The sequence below is a fragment of the Dendropsophus ebraccatus genome, chromosome 12 (genome assembly GCF_027789765.1).
Source record: "Dendropsophus ebraccatus isolate aDenEbr1 chromosome 12, aDenEbr1.pat, whole genome shotgun sequence".
NCBI lineage: Eukaryota > Metazoa > Chordata > Amphibia > Anura > Hylidae > Dendropsophus > Dendropsophus ebraccatus.
In genome coordinates, this window is record NC_091465.1 from 66174558 (window position 1) to 66197132 (window position 22575).

At 44.7% G+C, this 22575-nt stretch overlaps 1 protein-coding gene across 1 annotated transcript in view; it reads right to left on the bottom strand.

Annotated features, from left to right (window-relative positions):
- Window positions 1-5136: 5136 nt before the first annotated feature.
- RRAS (RAS related) overlaps window positions 5137-22575 on the bottom strand; it is a 44154-nt gene continuing 26715 nt past the window's right edge. Inside the window, exons 2-6 of the mRNA XM_069948074.1 lie at window positions 17627-17714; window positions 14964-15066; window positions 9167-9275; window positions 8209-8327; window positions 5137-5243 (exon numbers count right to left, since the gene is read on the bottom strand). Coding sequence (XP_069804175.1) covers window positions 5156-5243; window positions 8209-8327; window positions 9167-9275; window positions 14964-15066; window positions 17627-17714 — 507 coding nt within the window. The 3' untranslated portion in view covers window positions 5137-5155. The remainder of the gene's footprint in view (window positions 5244-8208; window positions 8328-9166; window positions 9276-14963; window positions 15067-17626; window positions 17715-22575) is intronic.

Consider the following 22575-nt stretch of genomic DNA (forward strand, 5'->3'; position numbering starts at 1 on the left):
GCAGTACCTGCATTCGCCACTAGGGATTGGTAACCTGTCTAATTGTTGCCATGTCCACATACAGCAGTGAGCTTCAACCTCCAGGTGTTGCAAAACTACAACTTTCCCCAGAACTGGGAATTGTGGCATTGCAACAGCTGGAGAACTGAACCAGCGGAGGTACACTAACCAAGTAATATAGGCCCGGTCCTAACAAGTTGCATGTTATAGTATGCACCATCACAGGTTGTAAAAAAAATATATATTTTAAATGAGCATTGTCACTTTAAACTTTTCTGACAAGTCTCTACAACATGCCTAGTTTTGATTGGTCGAGGTCTTAACACCCAGATTCTAACCAATCACTAGAACGAGCTGGGAGAAAGCAGTTGGTCAAGCTGTGCTCACTCGGTAAGGCCCTATTCACATGTCCGCAATTCTGTCTGCAATTACGTACTGAAAATAGGGTCAATGGGGCAGATTTATCAAACATGGTGTAAAGTGAAACTGACTCAGTTGCCCCTAGCAACCAATCAGATTCCACCTTTCATTCCTCACAGACTCTTTGGAAAATGAAAGGTGGAATGAACATGGTCTTATGGCTGAAGTACACACAAGATTTCCATGGCAGATATCAGCATTTGCTAGTAAAGCAATGTAGTGACTGGTACACAATGACAAATCCTGTACTGCTTTATTGTATATAACTGTATATTGTAGGGTGACCTACCTCCCTATTCCATAGCCCTATAAAAATACAGGATATAAGTCTGACTCTCTCTTGTGTATCTTAGCATTAAAACATAAAAAGGATGTCCACAAGTAGAAAAAAGGGTTTTAAAAAAAAAGGGGGGTTTTGAAACTGGCTCAGTTGCCCCTAGTAACCAGATTCCACTTTTCATTCCTCACAGACTCTTTGGAAAATAAAAGGTGGAATCTGATTGGTTGCTAGGGGCAACTGAGCCAGTTTCACTTTACACCATGTTTGATAAATCTCCCCCTCTATATTTCAATGGCCCCATTCATACATCTATAGGTGCGCACAGGGCGTTGATTTGTGTCGCAAAAAAAAAAATATATAACCGGCTCTAGTGCGGCCTGAAATTTCCACGGACACACCAATAGAACTCTGTGGGATCCGTATTTTTGCTGATGAGATGCGCAAAAAATACGGATACGCAAATAGTGACTAGTTTATTAAGTACACTTTTTTTCATTTTGCAGATTATGCAAATTTGCAGAGCAAAAAATATACTGCTGTTTTATTAGACCCTAATAGTGCCTTTACACAAAGCAATTTATTTTAAAGCCAAAGCCAGGAACAGACTATAAACAGAGAGCAGGTCATAAAGGAAAGACTGAGATTTCTTCTCTTCTCAAAACCATTCCTGGCTTTGGCTTCAAAAATCTGTTAATCTGTCTATGTAAAGGCACCATTAATGCAGTGAAACTCCAATGTGTGCAAACATAGCCTCGGGGTCTGGGCAGTGACACACCGATCAATTCAAGCTTCTGACATGTCTCTACGACATGGCTGCAGTCACACTTTAGAGGCTTGTAGGGTTGGTTGCTTTGACCCAAGTAGGAAACGCTGCAGATTTGCATGCAGAAAGACTGCAGCGTATCATTATACCAGCGATGTGAAGATTTTAAGAAAGAATTCAGACACAGGGTGGATTTTAAGTCTGTAGTGCTTTACTTTACGTCGCAGATACACTGTTAAATTGATGCACTTTCCCCATTGACTTTGAGTAAGCCATTATGTGCAGAAAATCTGTAAATTTTCATCCCATTCGTTTTCAGCCTTACGATATCTGTGTCCGCACAGAAACGCTCCACCAAAAGCAGCACATTTGGTACAGATACACATTTGAAAATGCTGCAGTGTTTCTGAAGTACCCTAAAAAATATTTATTTTATTTAGTGGATTTTTTCTGGTGAGTTTTCCTCTAGGACATGAAAGTAAAAAAAGGAAAAAAATACCCTGGCCTAAAAAAAAATTAAAAGAAAGATGGAGGGGGGGGGAATTACAAATATGACAGCAGAGAATGCTCCAAAAACACAATGCTAGAAAAAAAAATTGAGAAAAATGGTGAAAGTATAACCGTGGAAAAAAAAAAAAGTAAGTCTAGCACCGGCATGGACATTTCAAGAGTCCTGTACCTTTAAGGAAATTTGGCCTGATATGTGGCCTAATGTCATTCAATAACTTTAAAGACATAATCTACATAAAAAATACAGGTTTTTTTTCTTTATAGAAACAGTGCCACTATTCTCTACTGGCTGGGTCTGGTATTGCCACTCAAGTGAATGCTGCAGTACCAAATCAAACCCCAAAATGAGAATGCCGCTATTTCTGTCTGTCTGCTACCCTCATGTTTAGGTCACCCTACCTATGTGGACCGCAGGAGTTAAGATGTAAGGTTAGGTATAGACATCCAGCTGAAGCGCAGTAAGGTAACAGACACCACTGGTAAAACAGATCATTATTTTAATGAACATTCTGAAGACAAGGATATGTGATTATACTTATGTCGACTTGTAAACAATATACATAGAAATGAACATGGTCTTATGGCTGAAGTACACACAAGTTTTCCATGGCAGATGTCAGCATTTGCTAGTAAAGCAATGTAGTGACTGGGACACAATGACAAATCCCATACAGCTTTGCTGGTAGCCTCATATTTTCCTATAGGGTGACATACCCTATTCCATAGCCCTATAAAAATACAGGATAGGAGTTTGACTATCTCTTGTTTATCTTAGCCTTAAAACATGAAAGGGATGTCCACAATTAGAAAAAGGAGTCCTGCTACACCACAGGGCCCATGAACAAGAAGGCTGCTGTGCTGGGGACCCCGTTTTTCTAATCCGGGACCAACCCCTTCACAAGCTGTAGTGCAGACAACAATGCTGCACCATCAGCTCTGTGCACCGGTCCCTTATGTGGTGTTTGCAATAGGAATAGTATTGAAGTGGGTACTAAATACAGTTAAATCCCAGAGCTTCCCATAGGTCTATTTCATTATAGATGAATGAAATATGCTGATGTATATGAGCCCTTAATCATGTGAGATCTTAAAGCCTATGGACATGCATTCATCTTCTGCAGCTTGTATACTTTCCTATACAATGCAAGCTGCTGATTGACCTTATCTCCAGCCCCTCCTCCTTTTATAAACTCTTATCTAATTCAGTCAAATCTGATCAATAATAGAACCCTATACACATTAGTTAGCGGAACCTGTCAGTTTTGTTTGGACCAGCTGACTCTCTCCTGATGGATGATGTCAGTAAAGAGAAGGATCAGGCATGTTAAGTTTCAGTGCCCAATCCTTTAGATAAGCTGCCATTAAAGGAGTCCAGCAGCTGCTTTCTCTCCTTTGGCCATTAAAAGTGTATGAACGCTTGGAACAAAGTCAGGTATATGGGGGGGGGGGGGCTTGAAAATGTTTGCCCACCTTAAAGGGGTTATACAGGCTTAGTTCCTTTGAAGTGAATTGTAATGCTACAATTCTGCATAACCCCTTTAGCCTAGGTGAGCATTCATGAGAAGACCGGACCTGCTGTAATCGGATCTAAAAGTCTATCTGACTACAGCACTGAGCAGCTTGCAATGTATTGGAACACATGCAAGCTGCAGAAGAAAGCTTGAATTTTTAATAAAACCCAACTACAATGATGGATTCAGTGATGTTTATAGCCTTTAGGTATTATAGTTGCTTTACCTTATGATACAGTAGGATTCTACCATTCACCCCGCACTGTACATTTGGCTGTTATACTATGGCAATCTACTCCGCTGTATGCAATAGGTCCCTTGGGGAAGGAAAAAGAAAGCTAGTGATTACCAACATGTCTTTGGCACTGCTGAAGCAAAATATGGGGGGAAAAAAAACCTTAATCAAAAATAGCTTCTTAAAGGGTCCTTACATCTAAAATCACTTTAATAAAAAGCAGCTACTAACATTTATGCAAGGAAAAAAAAACTTCTAAAAAGGAGCCGTGCAAGAAAGTAGTGGTCGTACGGAGCAGAGCTATCCCATTAAACATGAAATCTTATATGGCAGATAACAGGGAACAATAGAATGCAACTGACTGCAATTGTTCTAAAAAAAACTTCATCTATTTATATGAAATCATCAAGTCAATAGTTTTCAGGATTTGCAAAAGTTAAATGGAAAAAAGTAAACTCCAAATATTCATTTTTTTTTGGAAAACAGGTGAAATATTTAAAATTTTTGGGATGTCCCCCAAAATCAATACACTGGTATGATCAGTCTTCAGAGGGCTCGTAGCTCTCACACAGGGCCACCCACTAACTGTATGTAGCTGGTTACAGTAACAATGAGGTCATTCAGTGTTGTGCAGTGGTCTGCAAGCTGCAGGGAATGCTGGGCTTTGTAGTTCACAAACAGCTGCAGGGTGCAGACCACTGGCGTAGTGTATACAGATGAGCAACTCACAGCTTTGCAAGGAGCAGCAAAATTCATTCCAATGCAGTCGGCTTGGTTGTGCCCAGCACAGTGTAGGTGTAAGCCCTCTTGTTGTAAAGCACACACCATGCTATACCATAGGGGAAGCAAAAGAACAGAGAAAGTACCAAGTCTTCCATTACTAATAAGAGAAAGCTGGCAGAGCTGGGGGAAGGTAAGCGTGCCTTTGTGGTATACGGACTGATAACATATAGGAGAATCTCCAGCACTAGTCTCTCCAGTACGCATCCTTACTGCGGACATAGAAGCTCATGGAATACTAAAATAAGAGAACATAAAATATATATAAAATATATATACAGAATATATATTTACATGCAGATCCCAGCATACAAAAATAATCAAGCGTCGGCACAGATGAAGGGAGTGTGTGCAAACTGCATTTCTTTGTAGGAGAATGAAGCATCTTGCCCTGATGCACGGAGGGATGGAGGGGTAAGAGGGGATTTGTGCGGCCTACAGAGGAGCCCCCCAGTGCAGTGGGGCTGGATCAGCAGGGAGATCGTGTGATGTGTCTATTGGATGCAACCTCCAGGTGTCGGCATGATGAGTTAGCTGAAGAGAGGACCATTCATGTGCAGCCTGGCGGCACCAACAATGCCCGGATTTCCATGAGTGGTCAAAGCCCTCCCCAAGCTATTGCTGCATCTCTGATCTGGGCGGCTCGGGACACAAGGTTACAGGATCACACAGGGGCAGCTTTTAGATTCTTTCTTCTTAGGGTTAACAGCTGGGGTCGGGGGGCATTCCGACTCTTGGAATTTTCTACAAAGAAAATGAAAAAAAGAAAATTAGACTATATCAAAGAAACTTCAAGGATCTTTATATTGAAGTGCTAAGTCTCTAGAGCATCTGCTTTGGACAAAATTTTCTTAGATTTCTTAGATATATTAAGCAAATAACAGGATGTCCAGCTGCTTAGACCCATAACAATCTGCTGTAATCTAAAAGGGGAACCTCACAACAGCTGTTCAATTCCTGGCATTGCTGCCAGAGGAGAAATGACATATTACACAGTGTAATTTAAAGGGGGTGTCCTCCAATAATTACCCCTTATATGACTGTGGGGGAGTCCAACCGCTGCATCCGCCACAATTTTGAGGTGCTAAGACTAGCTTCAGAATGAGGTGGCAGTTAGGCATGAAGTCTAATGTTCTGTTCATTGTCTATCGGCTATTACTCCCCTGTCTTTAGAAGTCCCATAGACAGTGAACACAGTAGTGGACGTGCATATCCACTGCTTTGTTCTGCCATTTTTAAAGTTGCAGGGGGGCCCCCTATCATACATAGGAGCTGACAGTCGGCAATCCCCTTATTGGGCTGTAAAATACAGGTATGCCTGCTCAGATCCCATCCATTGTTGGAATAAGGGAACCCCTCCCCAAGTACATGTACAAAGGATAGAAATTGTATGTGCCACATCTGTCTCCATGTCTCTCAGGTATGGCAGTGCTAACCTGTCCACGATTCTAGCGATCAGTGAAGGTCACACTCCACCGATGTAACAATTATCATCTGTTCCGTGGATCAATGATAAAGCTTTGCCTTGCACTGTAATTTTCAAACGCTGTACTATTTGCAGCCAGCAGGTGGCGATACCGTACCCTTTCAACTAAGAGACGGCGCTTTATGGCATAGCAGCCGTTTATTGGGATAATTTACTTGAATTGATCTTTTTTATTAGTAAGTAAAGCTTCATCATGGAGCCACATAAAGGAATATACTAGAAACCCCATAAATACCAGTTCCCTAAGTGAAGCCTATAATTGGGATGACCCCAGGAACATTACAAAGATAACCTGCAGGGCCAGGGGGGAATTCACTCCCTCCAGACTCCCCACGGTTTTATGGCCGCCTGTGTTTTTTCATTCTCTTTATATGGCGCCATTCTTAATTTTAAAGCCAAACAAATTGGTGGTTGTGGTACTATATAAAACAAGGGACCTATCTTTTTAGGCACAGATCAGGCAGGTAAGCCCTTACAGGACTTTGGGGCTGCGGAGTATACAGCACTGCGGGGGTTAAGTGTACAGCTGAGCAGTGTAATGTGTCATAGCTATGAGGTGAGGTCACGGCCGTCTCCAGATAGACAGAAAAAACATTGTATGAACATGTTCTGCTGAGCCCTGAGCGGATTATAACATGAAGGACGGCTTCTCCTGCGGCCGCCTGCTCTCCATCTCCTGTCACCTGTCTAGCTGTAGGATGACGGCACTATATGAGATGATCCGGCTGATAATACCGCCTATAAGGGAACCAGGCGCCCAGCACACTGCAACAACATCAGAAAAGCAGAAAACTGGGATATTAGCTTTTTTTTTAGTTGCTTCTCATTACATAAGGGTATGCTGAAACCATGCAAATATACCAAGTGTGGCAAGACTGTACATTAAAGTTTTTAAAACGTTTAAATACACAGCATTTTGAGGCTGTTTTTGCAATAGACATAGGGGGGATATTTATCAAACTGGTGTAAAGTAGAATTGTCTTAGTTGCCCCTAGCAACCAATCAATCAGATTCCACCTTTTATTTTTCAAAGAATCTGTGCGGAATCAAAAGTGGAATCTAATTGGTTGCTAGGGACAACGAAGACAATTCTACTCTACACCAGTTTGATAAATCTCCCCCATCATCTTTTTGCCTGAAGCTTTCAATGTGCAATGTATATTCCCATTTTATAAGTAGTGCACCCAGACTTGGGCTGGGCCCAGAAGAAAAGGAAAGTGGCCATCCATACAGGAAGTGCCTGCTCAGCCAATCACTGGTCATGGCACATCATTACTTTGGTTAGTGATTGGTTGAGCCTATCCCAAACACTCATCTCAAAAGCAGGAAGAAGACAAGAGATCAGGGACCGGGGGGTAGGTAAGTACAAGTTCTTTTTCTATTTTCCAAAGGCCCTAGGAGTATATTAATTTTTGCAAGACACCGGATAACTCATTACCATCTCAGATTTATAAGATCAAAATACCCCTTTAATCAAGATTGTGTGGAAAATTAAGGCCCTTTTACATGGGCCAATTATCAGCCAGATAATTAACCTAAGTAAAAGTGTTTGCGATCAACCGAGGAGCGGGAAAACGTCAGAGCCTCGGCTGACCACATCTTTTGTGTGGGCTTTAAGATCTATCACTATCAGCAAACATATCTGTGTAACGGGATGTGCGAGCGATGGCAATAGATTTAAATCGTCTCATGAGCGATTCAGTGACTGTTCATTCGGCGCGGTCATTTGAGTCATCGCGCTCTCTGAATGGCGCTCATTTGCTTCCTTGTGCAGCCTCGTGTCGAGCCGCGTAAAATAACCCTTAGTTCTACCTATTATCACTACTGTTATTTCTTATCATTTCCATGACTATAAAATATTCTCCTGGTTTGGATGTAGGCTGTTGAAGAGATAGTGCTGTAAATTACAATGAGGATACCCAATTTCAGGTAAACGGTGCGGCCACACCTAACCTTTGCTTGCCCGGTCATGGCATCCTAGTCTAGGGAATACCATGGACTACCAGGTACTAAACAATGGATTGTCAGAACTGTGGACTCTTCCCCTCCTCCATCGCCTACTTCTCATTGTTCACATTTATTATTACTGATAACACTGCACTGTATCACTGATAGAAAGGCAGCGACTTCTGATAAGATAGCATTATAAGATACATTATAACTATATACAGACTGTTACCAGTGACCCCCCCCCCCCAACCACAGACCATCCCCCTCCGTTACCTGATTGCTCTGACCAGCTCATGGAAAGATTCATCTACGTTTAATCGGATCTTGGCCGAGGCCTCCATATAGGGGATCCGATTCTCTCGTGCAAAGCTTAGAGCTTCTTCCTTGGTCACCTGATGGGGAAGAGAAGGACAATAGGTTACCTCCAGTCATAAAGGAGACACAATTCAGGGAAACTTCCTCTATACAGTATACAAAGTGCAGGTTTATTCTAGAAGCCTTGTCAACTTTATTCAGGTATTTTGGGATTATTTTTGCACTTCTTCAATTTACTGACTTCCCCATTACAGTTCTGATCTAAGCCAGGCCCATGACTAATAAACTACATTCTTTGAATAGAAAAGAAGGATACACCGGCGCTGCATGTACAGGTCAATAAAACAATAACATAAAGATGTTCTTCTGGAGTCAAGTCACACTTTATTGGTATGCTACGCATTTCGAGGGTGAGAATCCCCTCTTCATCAGGCCTGATGAAGAGGGGATTCTCACCCTCGAAATGCGTAGCATACCAATAAAGTGTGACTTGACTCCAGAAGCCGTGAGCCATTTCTCTGGGACATTGGAGACACCTGACAGGTTTTTAAATGAGGGTTTGGCGCCAATAGGAATCCACCACTTTCACTCGCTGAAGTTTTAAACTACATTCGCATCTGTCCACAGGTTGTGTCTAGCACTGCAGCTCTGATCAATTCCATAGAGGGAAGGCTGCAATACCAGACAGGGACATGTGGGGCACTACTTTCTGGATAGTAAATCCTTTTACCCGGCCTGTCACTTTCCAACCATTGCAAAACCACGACTTCCATGAAGAGCATCATGGGGTTTGTAGATTTGCAACAGTCTGAGTTCAAGTAAACGTGTAGTGCAGTGGCCCCTTCAAAGCAGCTTGCAGAGCTAATAATGATGGCCCTTTAAGACTGATCACACAGACATGCAGCGAGGGTCTCACCTGTCTCTGAAGATCCAGATCTGCCTTATTACCAACCAGAATCATGGGGAACTCATCTCTGTCTTTGACACGTAGGATCTGTGTGTGAAACTTGCTGATCTCATTAAAGCTGGAAAAGAGGAAAGTCACAATGGATTCAGATTAACAACACTGCACCTTTTAAAAAGGGGGTTAGAAAAACATAGTCACTTTCTTCCAGAAACAGCACCTCTCCTGTCCTCCATTGGAATGAATGGAGCTAAATTGTAATACTACACACAACCTGAGGACAGGTGGTATCTGCTAAAAAGTAGCTGCTTTTATAGTCCTGGATAACCCCTTTTACGTGGTCTTATACAATGAGGGATTACATGGAGTGTAATGGTCCTTTTTAGACGGAGCGATTATCGTTCGAATTTGCATGATAACGATCGCATTTCAGCGATAATCGCTCCGTGTAAACACAGCGAACGATCAAGCGACGAGCGAGAAATCGTTCATTTTGACCTTTCAACATGTTCTCAAATAGTCGTTGATTGTTCACAAAAATATCGCAGGTCGTTCCGTGTAAACAGTCGTTCACCGATTTGACCTATGTGTAAGATCGTTATAAAAAACACATCGTTCATTCAAAATCGATAATCGTGCGATTGTGCGAATTATCGCTCCATCTAAAAGGACCATTAGGCTTGACATTGGTTAAAATGTATTGCGATCTATATTGGTTTCCCTAACCGGTGGTTCTCAGGCCCTTTACATTTGGCTTTTAAAGGGGTTATCCAGCACTACAAAAACATGGCCACTTTTCCTCCTACTGTTGTCTCCAGTTCAGGTGCAGTTTGCAATTAAGCTCCATTTACTTCAATGGAACAGAGTTTCAAAACCCCACCCAAACTGGAGACAACAGTAGGGGGAAAGTGGCCATGTTTTTGTAGCGCTGGATAACCCCTTTAACTTCAGGGATCTGTACTGAAAAGCCTAATAAGAGCATCAGATGTAAAAAGAGTAGCAGCGCTCACCATCTCGCTGAACTTCTTTATTCAAGTGAAATTACATAAGTGCAGGGAGGGGAAGAAAGGACGTCAGGCACGTCCCTGCCAGAATTGCGTCTGCTATCCTGTGCTTCCCCTCCCTGCACTTATGTAATTTTACTTGAATTAAAAAGTTCATCAAAAAGGTGATTGTTTTACACATGTGAGTGGCGCCACATTGGCACCTTAAAGGGATTATCCAGCGCTACAAAAACATGGCCACTTTTTCCCCAGATTGTCTCCAGATTGGGTGGTGTTTGAAACTCAGTTTCATTGAAGCAAATGGAGCTTAGTTGCAAACCGCACCTGACCTAGAGACAAGAGAGGGGAAAAAGTGGCCATGTTTTCTGGATAACCCCTTTAAATTTGTGTTTTTTATATATAGGACCATCAAGACCACCTCTCCACATAGCAGTTTCCAGCACCCCACACCCCTATGTGGTTACCAATAATCCCAGCAAGACCGCATGGCTACTAGGGAAGAAGTGTGGGCATGGTAATAGACTCATTCAGGATTGCAATGTGGGAACGTGGCCTAACATGATGGGAGTTAGCAGCGTTGCAGTAAAGCGTTCTTCTAGCTTATTTTACAGATGCCGTAATAAGAGATGTTGCTCAGTATTTCTATTTTAAAATCTCAAATCTTCCCATACTTATCAGCTGCTGTATGTCATGCCGGAAATGTTGTTTTCTTTTCAGTCTGACACAGTGCTCTCTGCTGCCACCTCTGTCCGAGACAGGTACTGTCCAGAGCAGCAGCAAATCCCCATAGAAAACCTCTCCTGCTTTGGACAGTTCCTGTCAGACAGAGATGGCAGCAGAGAGCTCTGTGTCAGACTGGAAACAAAACACCACTTCCTGCAGGACATACAGCAGCTGATAAGTATGGGAAGATCTGAGATTTTTAAATAGAAGTAAATTACAAATCTATATACCTTTATATCTCTCCCAGGAAACACTTCAAGGCCTAAAAAGATTTTCTACGCTGCTTGGTGTTCTCCATAAGGAGAGAGTAACATGTCAGACCCAAAATCTGTATTTTTTGTGCTTTGTTTCGTAATTCCTCCACCCACCACCCTGCCCCCTCCAAATATTGTGTCTGTTATCACTGCAAATATGGCCCTTGTACCTAACACAGAGGTTAAAGAAGCAATGGATAAGCGGTCACATAGAGGGAGATGACAAGCTGCTGAACCTTTCTCTGCCTTCCTCACACAGTTATAGTATTTGCCTGCAGCAGCTATTAGTGGGATCTAAAAAGATAGCAGATAAGATAGCATAGCAGTGAGCCCCCCTAGAGGTGGCTGTATATATGCAGAATTTAATCATTTATGTATTTAAAGGGGTAGTTCAGCAAAAAAAAAAATGTTTCAAATCAACTGGTGTCAAGAGATTTGTAATTTACTTCTATTACAAAAAAAATATCTAGTCTTCCAGTACTTATGAGCTGCTGTATGCCCTGCAGGAAGTGGCATATTCTTTCCAGTCTGACACAGTGATCTCTGCTGCCACCTCTGTCTGTGACAGGAACTGTCCACAGCAGTAGCAAATCCCCATAGAAAACCTATCCTGCTCTCCAGACTGGAAACAATACAACTTCCTGCAAGAGATACAGCAGCTGATAAGTACTGGAAGACTTGAGATTTTTTAATGGAAGTAAATTACAAATCTCTGGCACTTTCTGACACCAGTTGATTTGAAATACAAAAATGTACTTCCATTTACTGCTTTAAATACATAAATGATGATATTGTGCATATATACAGCCGCCTCTAGGGGGGGCTCACTGTTATGCTATCTTATCTGCTATCTTTTTATGCAATCTTTTTTTTTTTTTTTTTTTTCCAATGGGGGTCCTATGCATTCTATGTGCACCCCTGATTCTATCATGAACCAGAGAACACTGGATGAAGACTGCTATAGGACAGAATTGATCTGTCACAAGAGGGAAAAAGAATCCATTCAGACAGGCCTGTATAGTTATAGCATTCAGATTCCCTTCTAGTGGTGAACTAGCGGCTGCTACAGCACATCACACCCCATGTGTCAGCCCACCCTACTAGCAGACCCCTTCTCCAAGCAGCATCGAGAAGGCTCATATGTCACGCTTTCACATACACATCTGACTTATCCTGCAATCACTGCATATGGCGGCTATTAGCTCAGGCTCTGACAGCCCGCCATGCCGCTCATCAGGCAGGAACAATAAGGCTGGGGAAATGCGTGTGTTGTATTACAATATCAGTCTGTAATTTGATCATAAAAGCCGTAATGAAGACAAAATATAAATGATCCCAAACGCGTCCTCGTTCCTGTCTGCCATTATGTTGTGCAAGGAATTATTGGCAGCGGACTGTAGGATAAGACTATTTAAAGTATCCAGACATCACAGACGCCAAGTCTCATTTCCTCCCTGTAACACCAACTATCAATTATTAAGATGGGGGGGGGCCTTACTGATGTATCACGGGGACAAAATGCTCAGACGATCGCAGACAAAAACACGATTTCTGTCTATTATTTTCTGTACACACACGCTTTTTTCTTTATTCTATATAGTAAGGCGCAGTTCACACAGAGTAAGGTCCTATTCCACTGGCCGAGAGAGGGCCCGATCAACAATGTAAACGAGCGTCGCTCTGCTAGATCGGCGCTCGTTTACAGGGCCTATTCCATGGCCCCGATGATCGTTAAGCGAGGGCTGCAGGGACATCGTTACCGATGTCCTTGCAGCCCTTCTTTCATACATCACCTGTCTGGGCTGCAGGTCTTCTCCTTGTTCCTCCCGGTCCCGTGCCGCTGCAGCTTCAGAGCGGCGCTGTCTGAACTGACAGACCGCTCAGCCAATCACTGGCCGCGGCCGTTTGCGGCCAGTGATTGGCTAAATGGTCTGTCAGTTCAGACAGCCCCGCTCTGACCCCGGGAGAAGGAGAAGACCTGCAGCCCAGACAGGTGATGTATGATGCTGCTGAAATCGCCAACGTGCACTGCTATTCTACTGTAGCAATGCGCTGGTGGCCAACAATGATTTTAGGTCTGAACCTAAATGAACGATCAGCCAATGACACGATCATCGGCTGATCGTTCTCTCTATTCCACGGAGCGATAATCTGCTGATTATCGCTCCGTGGATTAGGCCCCTGAAAGAGATAGAATTCCGGAACTGACGGAGCTCTCCGCCACGGAATCCTGACAGCCTCAGTGTCATACAGTCTGTCAATAGGAGGGCTCTTGCGCCCATAGAGAGGGAAGGCCCCCATAGATAGAGAGCGGAGGCGCACAAGCCCTCCTATAGACAGACTGTTTGAAACTGAGGCAGGCAGGATTTCATAACGAAGATTTCCGTCGCGGAATTCCGCCTCTTTTATTCTGAGTGAACTGGCCCTAAGATTGTGCTGGGCTGAGCAGACATGTACAGGGTGGTCCAAAAGTAGGTGGATCTATGAAACTGGCTCAGTTGCCCCTCAGATTCCACCTTCCATTTTCCAAAGAGTCTGTGAGGAATGAAAGGTGGAATCTGATTGGTTGCTAGGGGCAACTGAGCCAGTTTCACTTTACACCAAGTTTGATAAATCCCCCCTTCATAACCCTATTACACATACTGTCCACCTACTTTTGGACCACCCTGTATAATACCCGCCATTGGAATAGACGGCTCACCAAACCAACACTGGCTCACATACATGGGTGTATGGGTGTATAGGTCATTTCCAATAAACAGCAGACTGCAACAATATGGAGACTATAATATGCAGACATTATACACACAATACATCCCGACCAGATGTGCACAACTTGCAGCCCTCCAGCTGTTGCAAAACGGGTGGGATGATGGGAATTGTAGTGTTCCAACAGTAGGTTGTGCACCCCTGACCTAGTTTAAAGTGAATGTACCATCAGTACATTCGCTTGAAATTTTGCACATGGATAGAACGGCGGTTATAAAAACATATCCGCTTACTTTCACAACAGCGCCACTCTTGTCATCAGTTTGTGTGCGGTATTGCAACTCAGTGGCATTGAGGTGAAAGGAGGCGAGCTGTAATATTAAATACAACATGGGGACAGGAGTGGCCTTTAAAGCGAATGTACAATCAGTAGAATCGCTTTAAGTTTTGCACATGGATAGAACGGCACCAATGCTAGGAAGCTAGTGCTGCGGTCCTTCTTTTGAACTGCGGCCCGGTTCCCGCATGCGTGCTGTTCTACTTCGGGCACCAGCTGGGGGTGAAGCACTGGAGATTGGCCGGCCTGCCCCCCGTTGGAGGAAACCCCAGCCCCTCTTTGACACAGCTCCATTAGAATCAATGGAGCAGCATCCCGGTGCCGACACCATTCTATCCATGTGCAAAACTTAAAGCGAATGTACTCATGGTACATTCGCTTTAAAGGCCACTTCTGTCCCCAGGTTGTATTTAAAATTACAGCTCAGCTATATTCACTTCAATGCAACTGGGCTGCAATACTGCACACAAACTGAGGACAAGAGTGGCGCTGTTGTGAAAACAATCTGATACATTTTTAGAACCCTGAATAACTCCTAGAAAGGAGGTGTATGATAAGTTCTAGAAAAGTGTATGATCAGTTCTAGAAAAGAGGATGATACAGCGTCCATGGAGTAACAGATACAGCTCAGAGGAGAGGAGGGGACCTGAGCATTTTAACCCTTTATATATACTTGCTATTTTCCATGGAAATACATATGTAAAAAAGGCTTTTAAAAAAAATACTGAAAAAAGTGTGTGACGTCAGTATGAGTATGAATGAGCGGAAAGGAAAGAACTCACCTTCCCCGGTCATTAATAGCAAAGATCAGCAGGAAGCCTTCTCCCGTGCGCATGTACTGCTCCCTCATCGCCCCAAACTCCTCCTGCCCGGCCGTGTCCAGAACTATGGAAGAAAGTCAGTCAGCCGTAAGGATTTCATTGGGAATCATTTTATTTAATGAGGATTTTAAACATATGCTGCTCAGCTTACTTTCTGAGAAAGAACAGGCTCTATAGCTCAAACACTGATGGCATATAAATACTCTAGTCCTGCAAAACCCCTTTAAGAGACTCAAAGGGCTTATCCTAGATTAGGAAAAGAATGGCTACTTTCTTGCAAAAACAGCGCCACCCCTGACCTCAGTTTACTCGCAATATTAAAATTCAGGTCTGTTCACTTAAATGGAAAAGAGCTACCAAAACTAGGACAAGAATGGTGCTGTTTCTGGAAAAAAGCTGCCATGTTTTTCTAAGTCTAGAGACAACCCCTTTAATTTGCTTTGCTGGCATACCGCACAGCTCTATGCCACGTGTCACTCCTTATAACAGTGCATGCTGAGAGTTGTAGTTCCGCAACAGGCTGAAAAACAATGACCTATTATCTACTAATCTCTTGTTGCCATGAAGAAGTAGGTGTCGTGTATAGGTGTATGTATAGGAGGTGGGAGCAGGGTGATTTAGGGCCTGAATCGCCCCATTTATTAGGAAGCGGCTGTTTACAAGAAGCCAGTCTCCACCTTATTCTCTCCCCTCAGGTTGGGAATTTCTATTTATCTGAATTCCTTACAACTTATTTGCAAAGATCACTGTGTCACATTCCAGGCATTCCCGGAGAACTCCCCCAGGTCCTTCCAGCGCCCTGCACCCTGGAGACTTCACCTTTTCCTCTGCAATTTCTTTTGCCTGCAGCAATGCAAAAGGGACAAAGGAGAAGACCTGAACGACCAGGTCCGGGGCTCCAGCCACAGCACGTGCTCCAGGGCCAAATGCTTCCTGCTCCATAAGACTCATTGTAAGTGCCAGATGGGAGAAGTAGTTGAGTAAGAGCATGCCCCGGGCTATGGTCCATTACTATATGGGATTTTCGGATTTAAAAATACTTGTCCCCTATTGACAAGTATAAGATTGTGGTTGGTCAGACCTCCGCCCCCCTCCTCAAGGAGCCCCGACTTCTTTATGATTAAGAGAGCTGTGGGTTGGGTCAGCACGTGACCCGAGGCTCTATTCATTGTCTATAGGGCCAGGGTGGCGATACAGAGATCCCCGGGGGACCCAGAGGTAAGGCACTCCCTTGCAATCTTATACTTGTGTCCTATAATGGCATTTTTAAATTGAAAGCGCCCTTTAACAGTGTCTTGGGCTTCTATGTAGTTCCAAAGGGGTCTAAGCCCTCTACAGACTTTTGATGGTGGAAATTACAGACTCTTCCAATGTAACCTGCTCTTTCGTAATAATGACATATCAGAAGATTATTTTGACTGGAGTTCTCTAAAATGTACCTGTCACTTTAAAAACTTTTCAGTTGGGGTCTGAGTGTTTGGCCCCCAACCAGAATGTGTACACGACACAAGATGGGCCCACAGACTGGCAGTCAGCCTAGGGGCCCTATTCCACCAGACGATTATCGTTCAGATTATCATTAAATCGTTCGAATCTAAACGATAATCGTTCGGTTGAAATGCAGTTAACGATTAACGACCGAACAAGAAATCGTTGATCGCTTTATAAGACCTGGATCTATTTTTATCGTTGCTCGTTCGCAAAACGTTTGCAAATCGTTCGCATTGAATAAGACGTCGTTCGGTCGTTCGCAATAGATACGTACGCAATAGCGAATAAATAGCGAAGAAAAAACGATCGCAATTACGATCATAAGTAACGATTATCGTTCCATGAAAATGAGTGAACGTTTTCAGGTCTTTCGCAATAGCAGTCGTTTGAGATCGTTAATCGTTAACGATTATGCAAACGATAATCGTCCGGTGGAATAGGGCCCTAGGTCACATGGCAGAGCGCTTACAGAGAACAACCTTTTTCTGTCTCATTTTCGTGATTGGTCAAAATTCTGAAGCGTCAAAGGTTTTTTAAAGTGACAGTGCCCATTTAACTAGTTTAGATTTTATTTTTTATTTTTTTCAAGTCAACTGGTTTCAGAAAGTTATATAGATTTGTAAATTACTTCTATATAAAATTCTCCACTCTTCCAGTACTTATGAGCTGCTGTATGTCCTGCAGGAAGTGGTGTAATCTTTCCAGTCTGACACAGTACTCTCTGCTGACATCTCTGTCCAAGACAGGAACTATCCCGGGCAGTAGCAAATCCCCACAGAAAACCTTTCCTGCTCTGGACAGTTCCTGTTTCAGACAGAGGTGGCAGCAGAGAGCACTGTGTCAGACTGGGAAGAAAACACCACTTCCTGCAGGACATACAGCAGCTGATAAGTACTAAAAAAACTTGAGATTTTTAAATAGAAGTAATTTGCAAATCTCTATAACTTTCTGAAGCCAGTTGATTTGAATGAAAATTTTTAAGTGAACAGGCAAGCATATGTGGAGCAAACCTATATAAAGCATCTGAATGCTCCACACAGCCAGGCATCTGGACAAAGTCTCTATCAGGAATAGAATAAACAAGTATGATCTCCTCAAGCTAAATACATCACAAATGGCAGCCATGTACTTACTGTCCAGTCGGGTCTGCTTCCCATCAATAGAACATATCTTCGTATAGGAATCTTCAATGGTGGGATCATAGTCAGAAACGAAGTAAGACTGGTAGAGAGAGAAAGAGAAAAAAAAAGTCATCTTAAAAGTAAATTTAATAACCTCTACAGTACAAGACAGTATCACTAACAAACTTTGAAAAAAACTTCAACGTCACCAACATAATTTTACATTTTAGATGGAGTGCAACATTCACAATCTACGCAATTCTTGCTGAGGATCGCTCTATACATTGGGGTCTGTTCACATGCTGCAGATTGCTTTCAAAGAAGATCCCCCATTGATTTATCAGTGACTTTCTCACCCAATGCTGTGGATGTGATGCTGAGGATTTCGCTGTGGATTTTATGCCATGTCCAACGATTGCAGGATAAACAAAGTGAATATAAGTTTTGGCGATTATAATTGTGAGAAATCCACAGCACATATGCTTCATGTGAACATACTGAAAAGAGCGTTCTCCCTGCCTGGAATGATGGCTAAAATCAACTAGGCCAATTTACCATTCAGGATTCTAGGAAAAGCTGGGTGACATCCTCAGTTGAAGCTGTTCACGGTACATATATAATGTCGTACCCGCTCCATGGCCATAGACTTGCTAGTGACTACATTTAAAAAAACATACATGAGACTTCCGGTTAGGGCGTGGCCATGTAGGAAGCCGCACGGCTGAGCTCCCGGGACCGGTGCCGCACCTGACCTCTGCATAACAGCCGGGACGGCGACTGACCAGCGGGGAAAGTTCTTTAGAGCCCGGGGATCTCGGGGAGCTGCTCCATGGACCGATACGTCCTCCGTAGCGCCACAAAACAGCCCCCTTCAGACGGCGCCACAGATCAGGGTCCTGCCGCGGCTTCCAAGATGGCGCCGGAAGACGGGTCTCAGCCACGACATGAGGTGCAGAGAGAGCTGGAGCTCAACACTATGGAGGTACTGAGGGAGGAGGACACAGGACACTGTATGCCTGCAGCAGCAGCAGCAGCGGCAGCCCCCATATCTCCCATAGATTTTAAGAACATGGCTGCAGAAGTCACTAAATGAATTGTGCCGGACTTTCAGAGGCTATTGGAGGAGGCCCTCAGGACCTCCCTGACACAGATCCACAAAGACATTTCTGATCACTGCAGTAGAATAGCTGCTGTGGAAAATAGGGTTGCGGCATTAGAGGATGAGAATGATTTTCTGCGATCCAAAATGCGCCAAATGACGGGAGACTTTGATCTTTTTGCGGATAAGCTGGACGACCTGGAAAATCGTTCCAGAAGGAACAATCTACGTATTGTGGGGGTCAAGGAGAGTGTGTCAAATGCTGATCTTCAACCTTTCTGTGAGAGAGACATTCCCAAGACTATGGGCTTACCACACGCATGTCGGGTGGAAAGGGTACATCGCCTGGGCCCCAGCCCGACCCCGCAAGGGGAGACACAGAATAATATCAGGCCGCGCCCCCGGCAAGTGATTTTGCGCTTCCTGGACTTTAACGACAAAACGGCCATTCTGAGGGCTTACAGGAAGAGAACGCAACCATTGGAGGTGAAAGGGATGAGATTGTTGCTATTCGAGGATTTCTCGGCCGAAGTCACCAAAAGAAGGAGGGCTTTTAGTACAGTCTGCTCGGCCCTGTATAAAGCAAAAAAGAAATTCCAGCTCCAATACCCAGCAGTTTTAAGGTCACAGAGCGTCTATCTCAGGGTTGTACAACGCCTTCCAGAATACCTTCCTGGAAATTAATCCTCAGTCCATATTTCCTACTTGGTCTCGATGGACGAGCGATCCTCAAATTCAGGAATGTATTCTCAAGGGATGGAAGGTGGTGCGTACTTGCATCATCAATGAGAGATGGAGGGAAACGTATTTTAAATTGGCTCACTGTGCCCTTTATGGGTTTGACATTCGCCCCTCCCCAAATTTCCCGGACAGAATAGTAGCCTGTCCTAAATGCAAAGAGTCCCTTACCAATTTATGGCATGGGGTGTGGGACTGTCAGTATACCATAACCTACTGGCGCTCTGTGGCCTCATACATACACACTCATTGGAAGCTTAGGTTCCCGGAATCACCACAAGCCTTTCTCTTTCATCAACTGAGACCACCTGACGAAGAATCCCCACCTGCAACCATCCCTGAAATCGTGCATATAGTACTACATGTTGCTCTCCGATGTTTGTTTCACAAGTGGCTGGCGGAGAAAGTCCCGGAGATACCTATGATAGAGTCGCAGCTTAAGATGCTTTTTGGCATAGACAGGATTCATGCAGAAAGGAATAAGGACAAAGGTACAAAGAAATTCTTTAAGAGGTGGAAATCTTTCTTGGAAACCCACTTTCAACCACATGAACTTAGAGACATAGTCTTTCCATTTCGGTGTACTGACTGGTACTGCAAGAGTGACTTGGCAGGAACTCTGGGGTCTCTTCGTCTTCCTCCGACAGCCACTGGTGGGGGTAGTGATGTAATTGAGGATTGAGGGGACGAGCAGGGATGGTTTCCATTACGGGGGGGACGGAAATGGGATTTGAGCTTTGGCGCTGGAGGGGAGGGGGGTAGGGAGATACTTTATTATATTTTATCTTATCTGGTACCCAACCGGTCCAGTACTACTATGTTACAACAAGGAAAGGAATACGGAAAAAAGGGAGGCAGATGTCTATTGGGCTTTGGGTCTTTCTTTTTGAAAAGTGTCTGTTCACTAATCTCTAATTGATTTTGACATGTGTTGTTTAGGTCCATTGTTGGGGCCCATGTTTTGCTGTATTGCCATACAGTCATGTTTATATGAAAAAATACCGAAAAATGCAATAAATATATGTTTAAAAAAAAACAAAAAAAAAAACATACATGCCTTTATAGCACGATACAAAAGCATAGCCCTGGATCATAAGACACCAGACTGCTTCGGTCTAATAGTCTATAGACGCAGCCTGAGTATGCCATGGAATATGTCCGAATTAGTGATGAGCGAACCTGCAGAATTTTTGGGGTTCGTCTGAACCCAAACACTCCAATACAAAGAAGGCTGAACAGCTAAACAATTAGTAAGGGCTCGTTCACACTGAGCAAAACAGAATCCAACCTGCCTCACTGTCAAGCAATGCATCTATGGGAGGTCTCGCGCACCTCCGCTTCCGTCCCTCTCCACTCAAAAGAATTGACTTGACAATTGATAAAGAATTCCGCCTGTTTTACTTAGTGTGAACATACCCTAAAGCTTGGTGCTCAGTGCCCAGAACTAGAGATGAGAGAACGTGCCGAGGTTCGGGTTCGTATGAACCTGAACACTCGAGGTCTGATTCCCGCCATAGGCTGTATCCCAGTTTTCTAGGCGGTCCTCAGACTGTATCCACCCTCTCCACGGAGCGGGCAGACAGCGGGAATCAGAAGCCGAGAGTTCAGGTTCATACGAACCCGAACCTCGGCAGGTTCGCTCATCTCTACCCAGAATCCGTACGCTCGGCATTGGACTCCCACTGATTGGACTCCCTACAGAGTCCTGGAAAACACGGATAGAGCCCTAGGGCTGCATCCAACTTCCCTAGGCAGTGGGAGTCCTTTGCATGTCCAGCATTCTTTGTATTAAAGTGTTCGGGTTCAGACAAAACCAAACTTTTAGCAGGTTTGCTCAGCACTAGTCAGAATACCTTCTGAAGGTAGGGCTGGGCGATATGGCCAAAAAATAAAATCTCGATTTTTTTAGAAATCTGAACGATTCTCGATTTAAATCTCGATTTTTTTATTTTGCTAAATAAACAAAATTTTTCTCACAGCGTCAGATACAATTTTAATGATGTTTGAGACAACAACTGTATTGCTTCCCAGTGGAACAGTGCTCCCCTGTGACTGAGGGGGACTGACAGGGACTGGGGCAGCTGGGGATGACTGACAGGGACTGGGGATGACTGACAGGGACTGGGGATGACTGACAGGGACTGGGGATGACTGACAGGGACTGGGGCAGCTGGGGATGACTGACGGGGACTGGGGCAGCTGGGGATGACTGACAGGGACTGGGGATGACTGACAGGGACTGGGGATGACTGACAGGGACTGGGGCAGCTGGGGATGACTGACGGGGACTGGGGATGACTGACGGGGACTGGGGATGACTGACAGGGACTGGGGAAGCTGGGGATGACTGACGGGGACTGGGGATGACTGACGGGGACTGGGGCAGCTGGGGATGACTGACGGGGACTGGGGCAGCTGGGGATGACTGACGGGGACTGGGGCAGCTGGGGATGACTGACAGGGACTGGGGATGACTGACAGGGACTGGGGCAGCTGGGGATGACTGACGGGGACTGGGGATGACTGACGGGGACTGGGGATGACTGACAGGGACTGGGGAAGCTGGGGATGACTGACGGGGACTGGGGATGACTGACGGGGACTGGGGCAGCTGGGGATGACTGAAGGGGACTGGGGATGACTGACGGGGACTGGGGCAGCTGGGGATGACTGACGGGGACTGGGGCAGCTGGGGATGACTGACAGGGACTGGGGATGACTGACAGGGACTGGGGCAGCTGGGGATGACTGACAGGGACTGGGGATGACTGACAGGGACTGGGGATGACTGACAGGGACTGGGGATGACTGACAGGGACTGGGGCAGCTGGGGATGACTGACGGGGACTGGGGATGACTGACGGGGACTGGGGATGACTGACGGGGACTGGGGATGACTGACGGGGACTGGGGAAGCTGGGGATGACTGACGGGGACTGAGGATGACTGACGGGGACTGGGGATGACTGACGGGGACTGGGGCAGCTGGGGATGACTGACGGGGACTGGGGCAGCTGGGGATGACTGACGGGGACTGGGGCAGCTGGGGATGACTGACAGGGACTGGGGATGACTGACAGGGACTGGGGCAGCTGGGGATGACTGACGGGGACTGGGGATGACT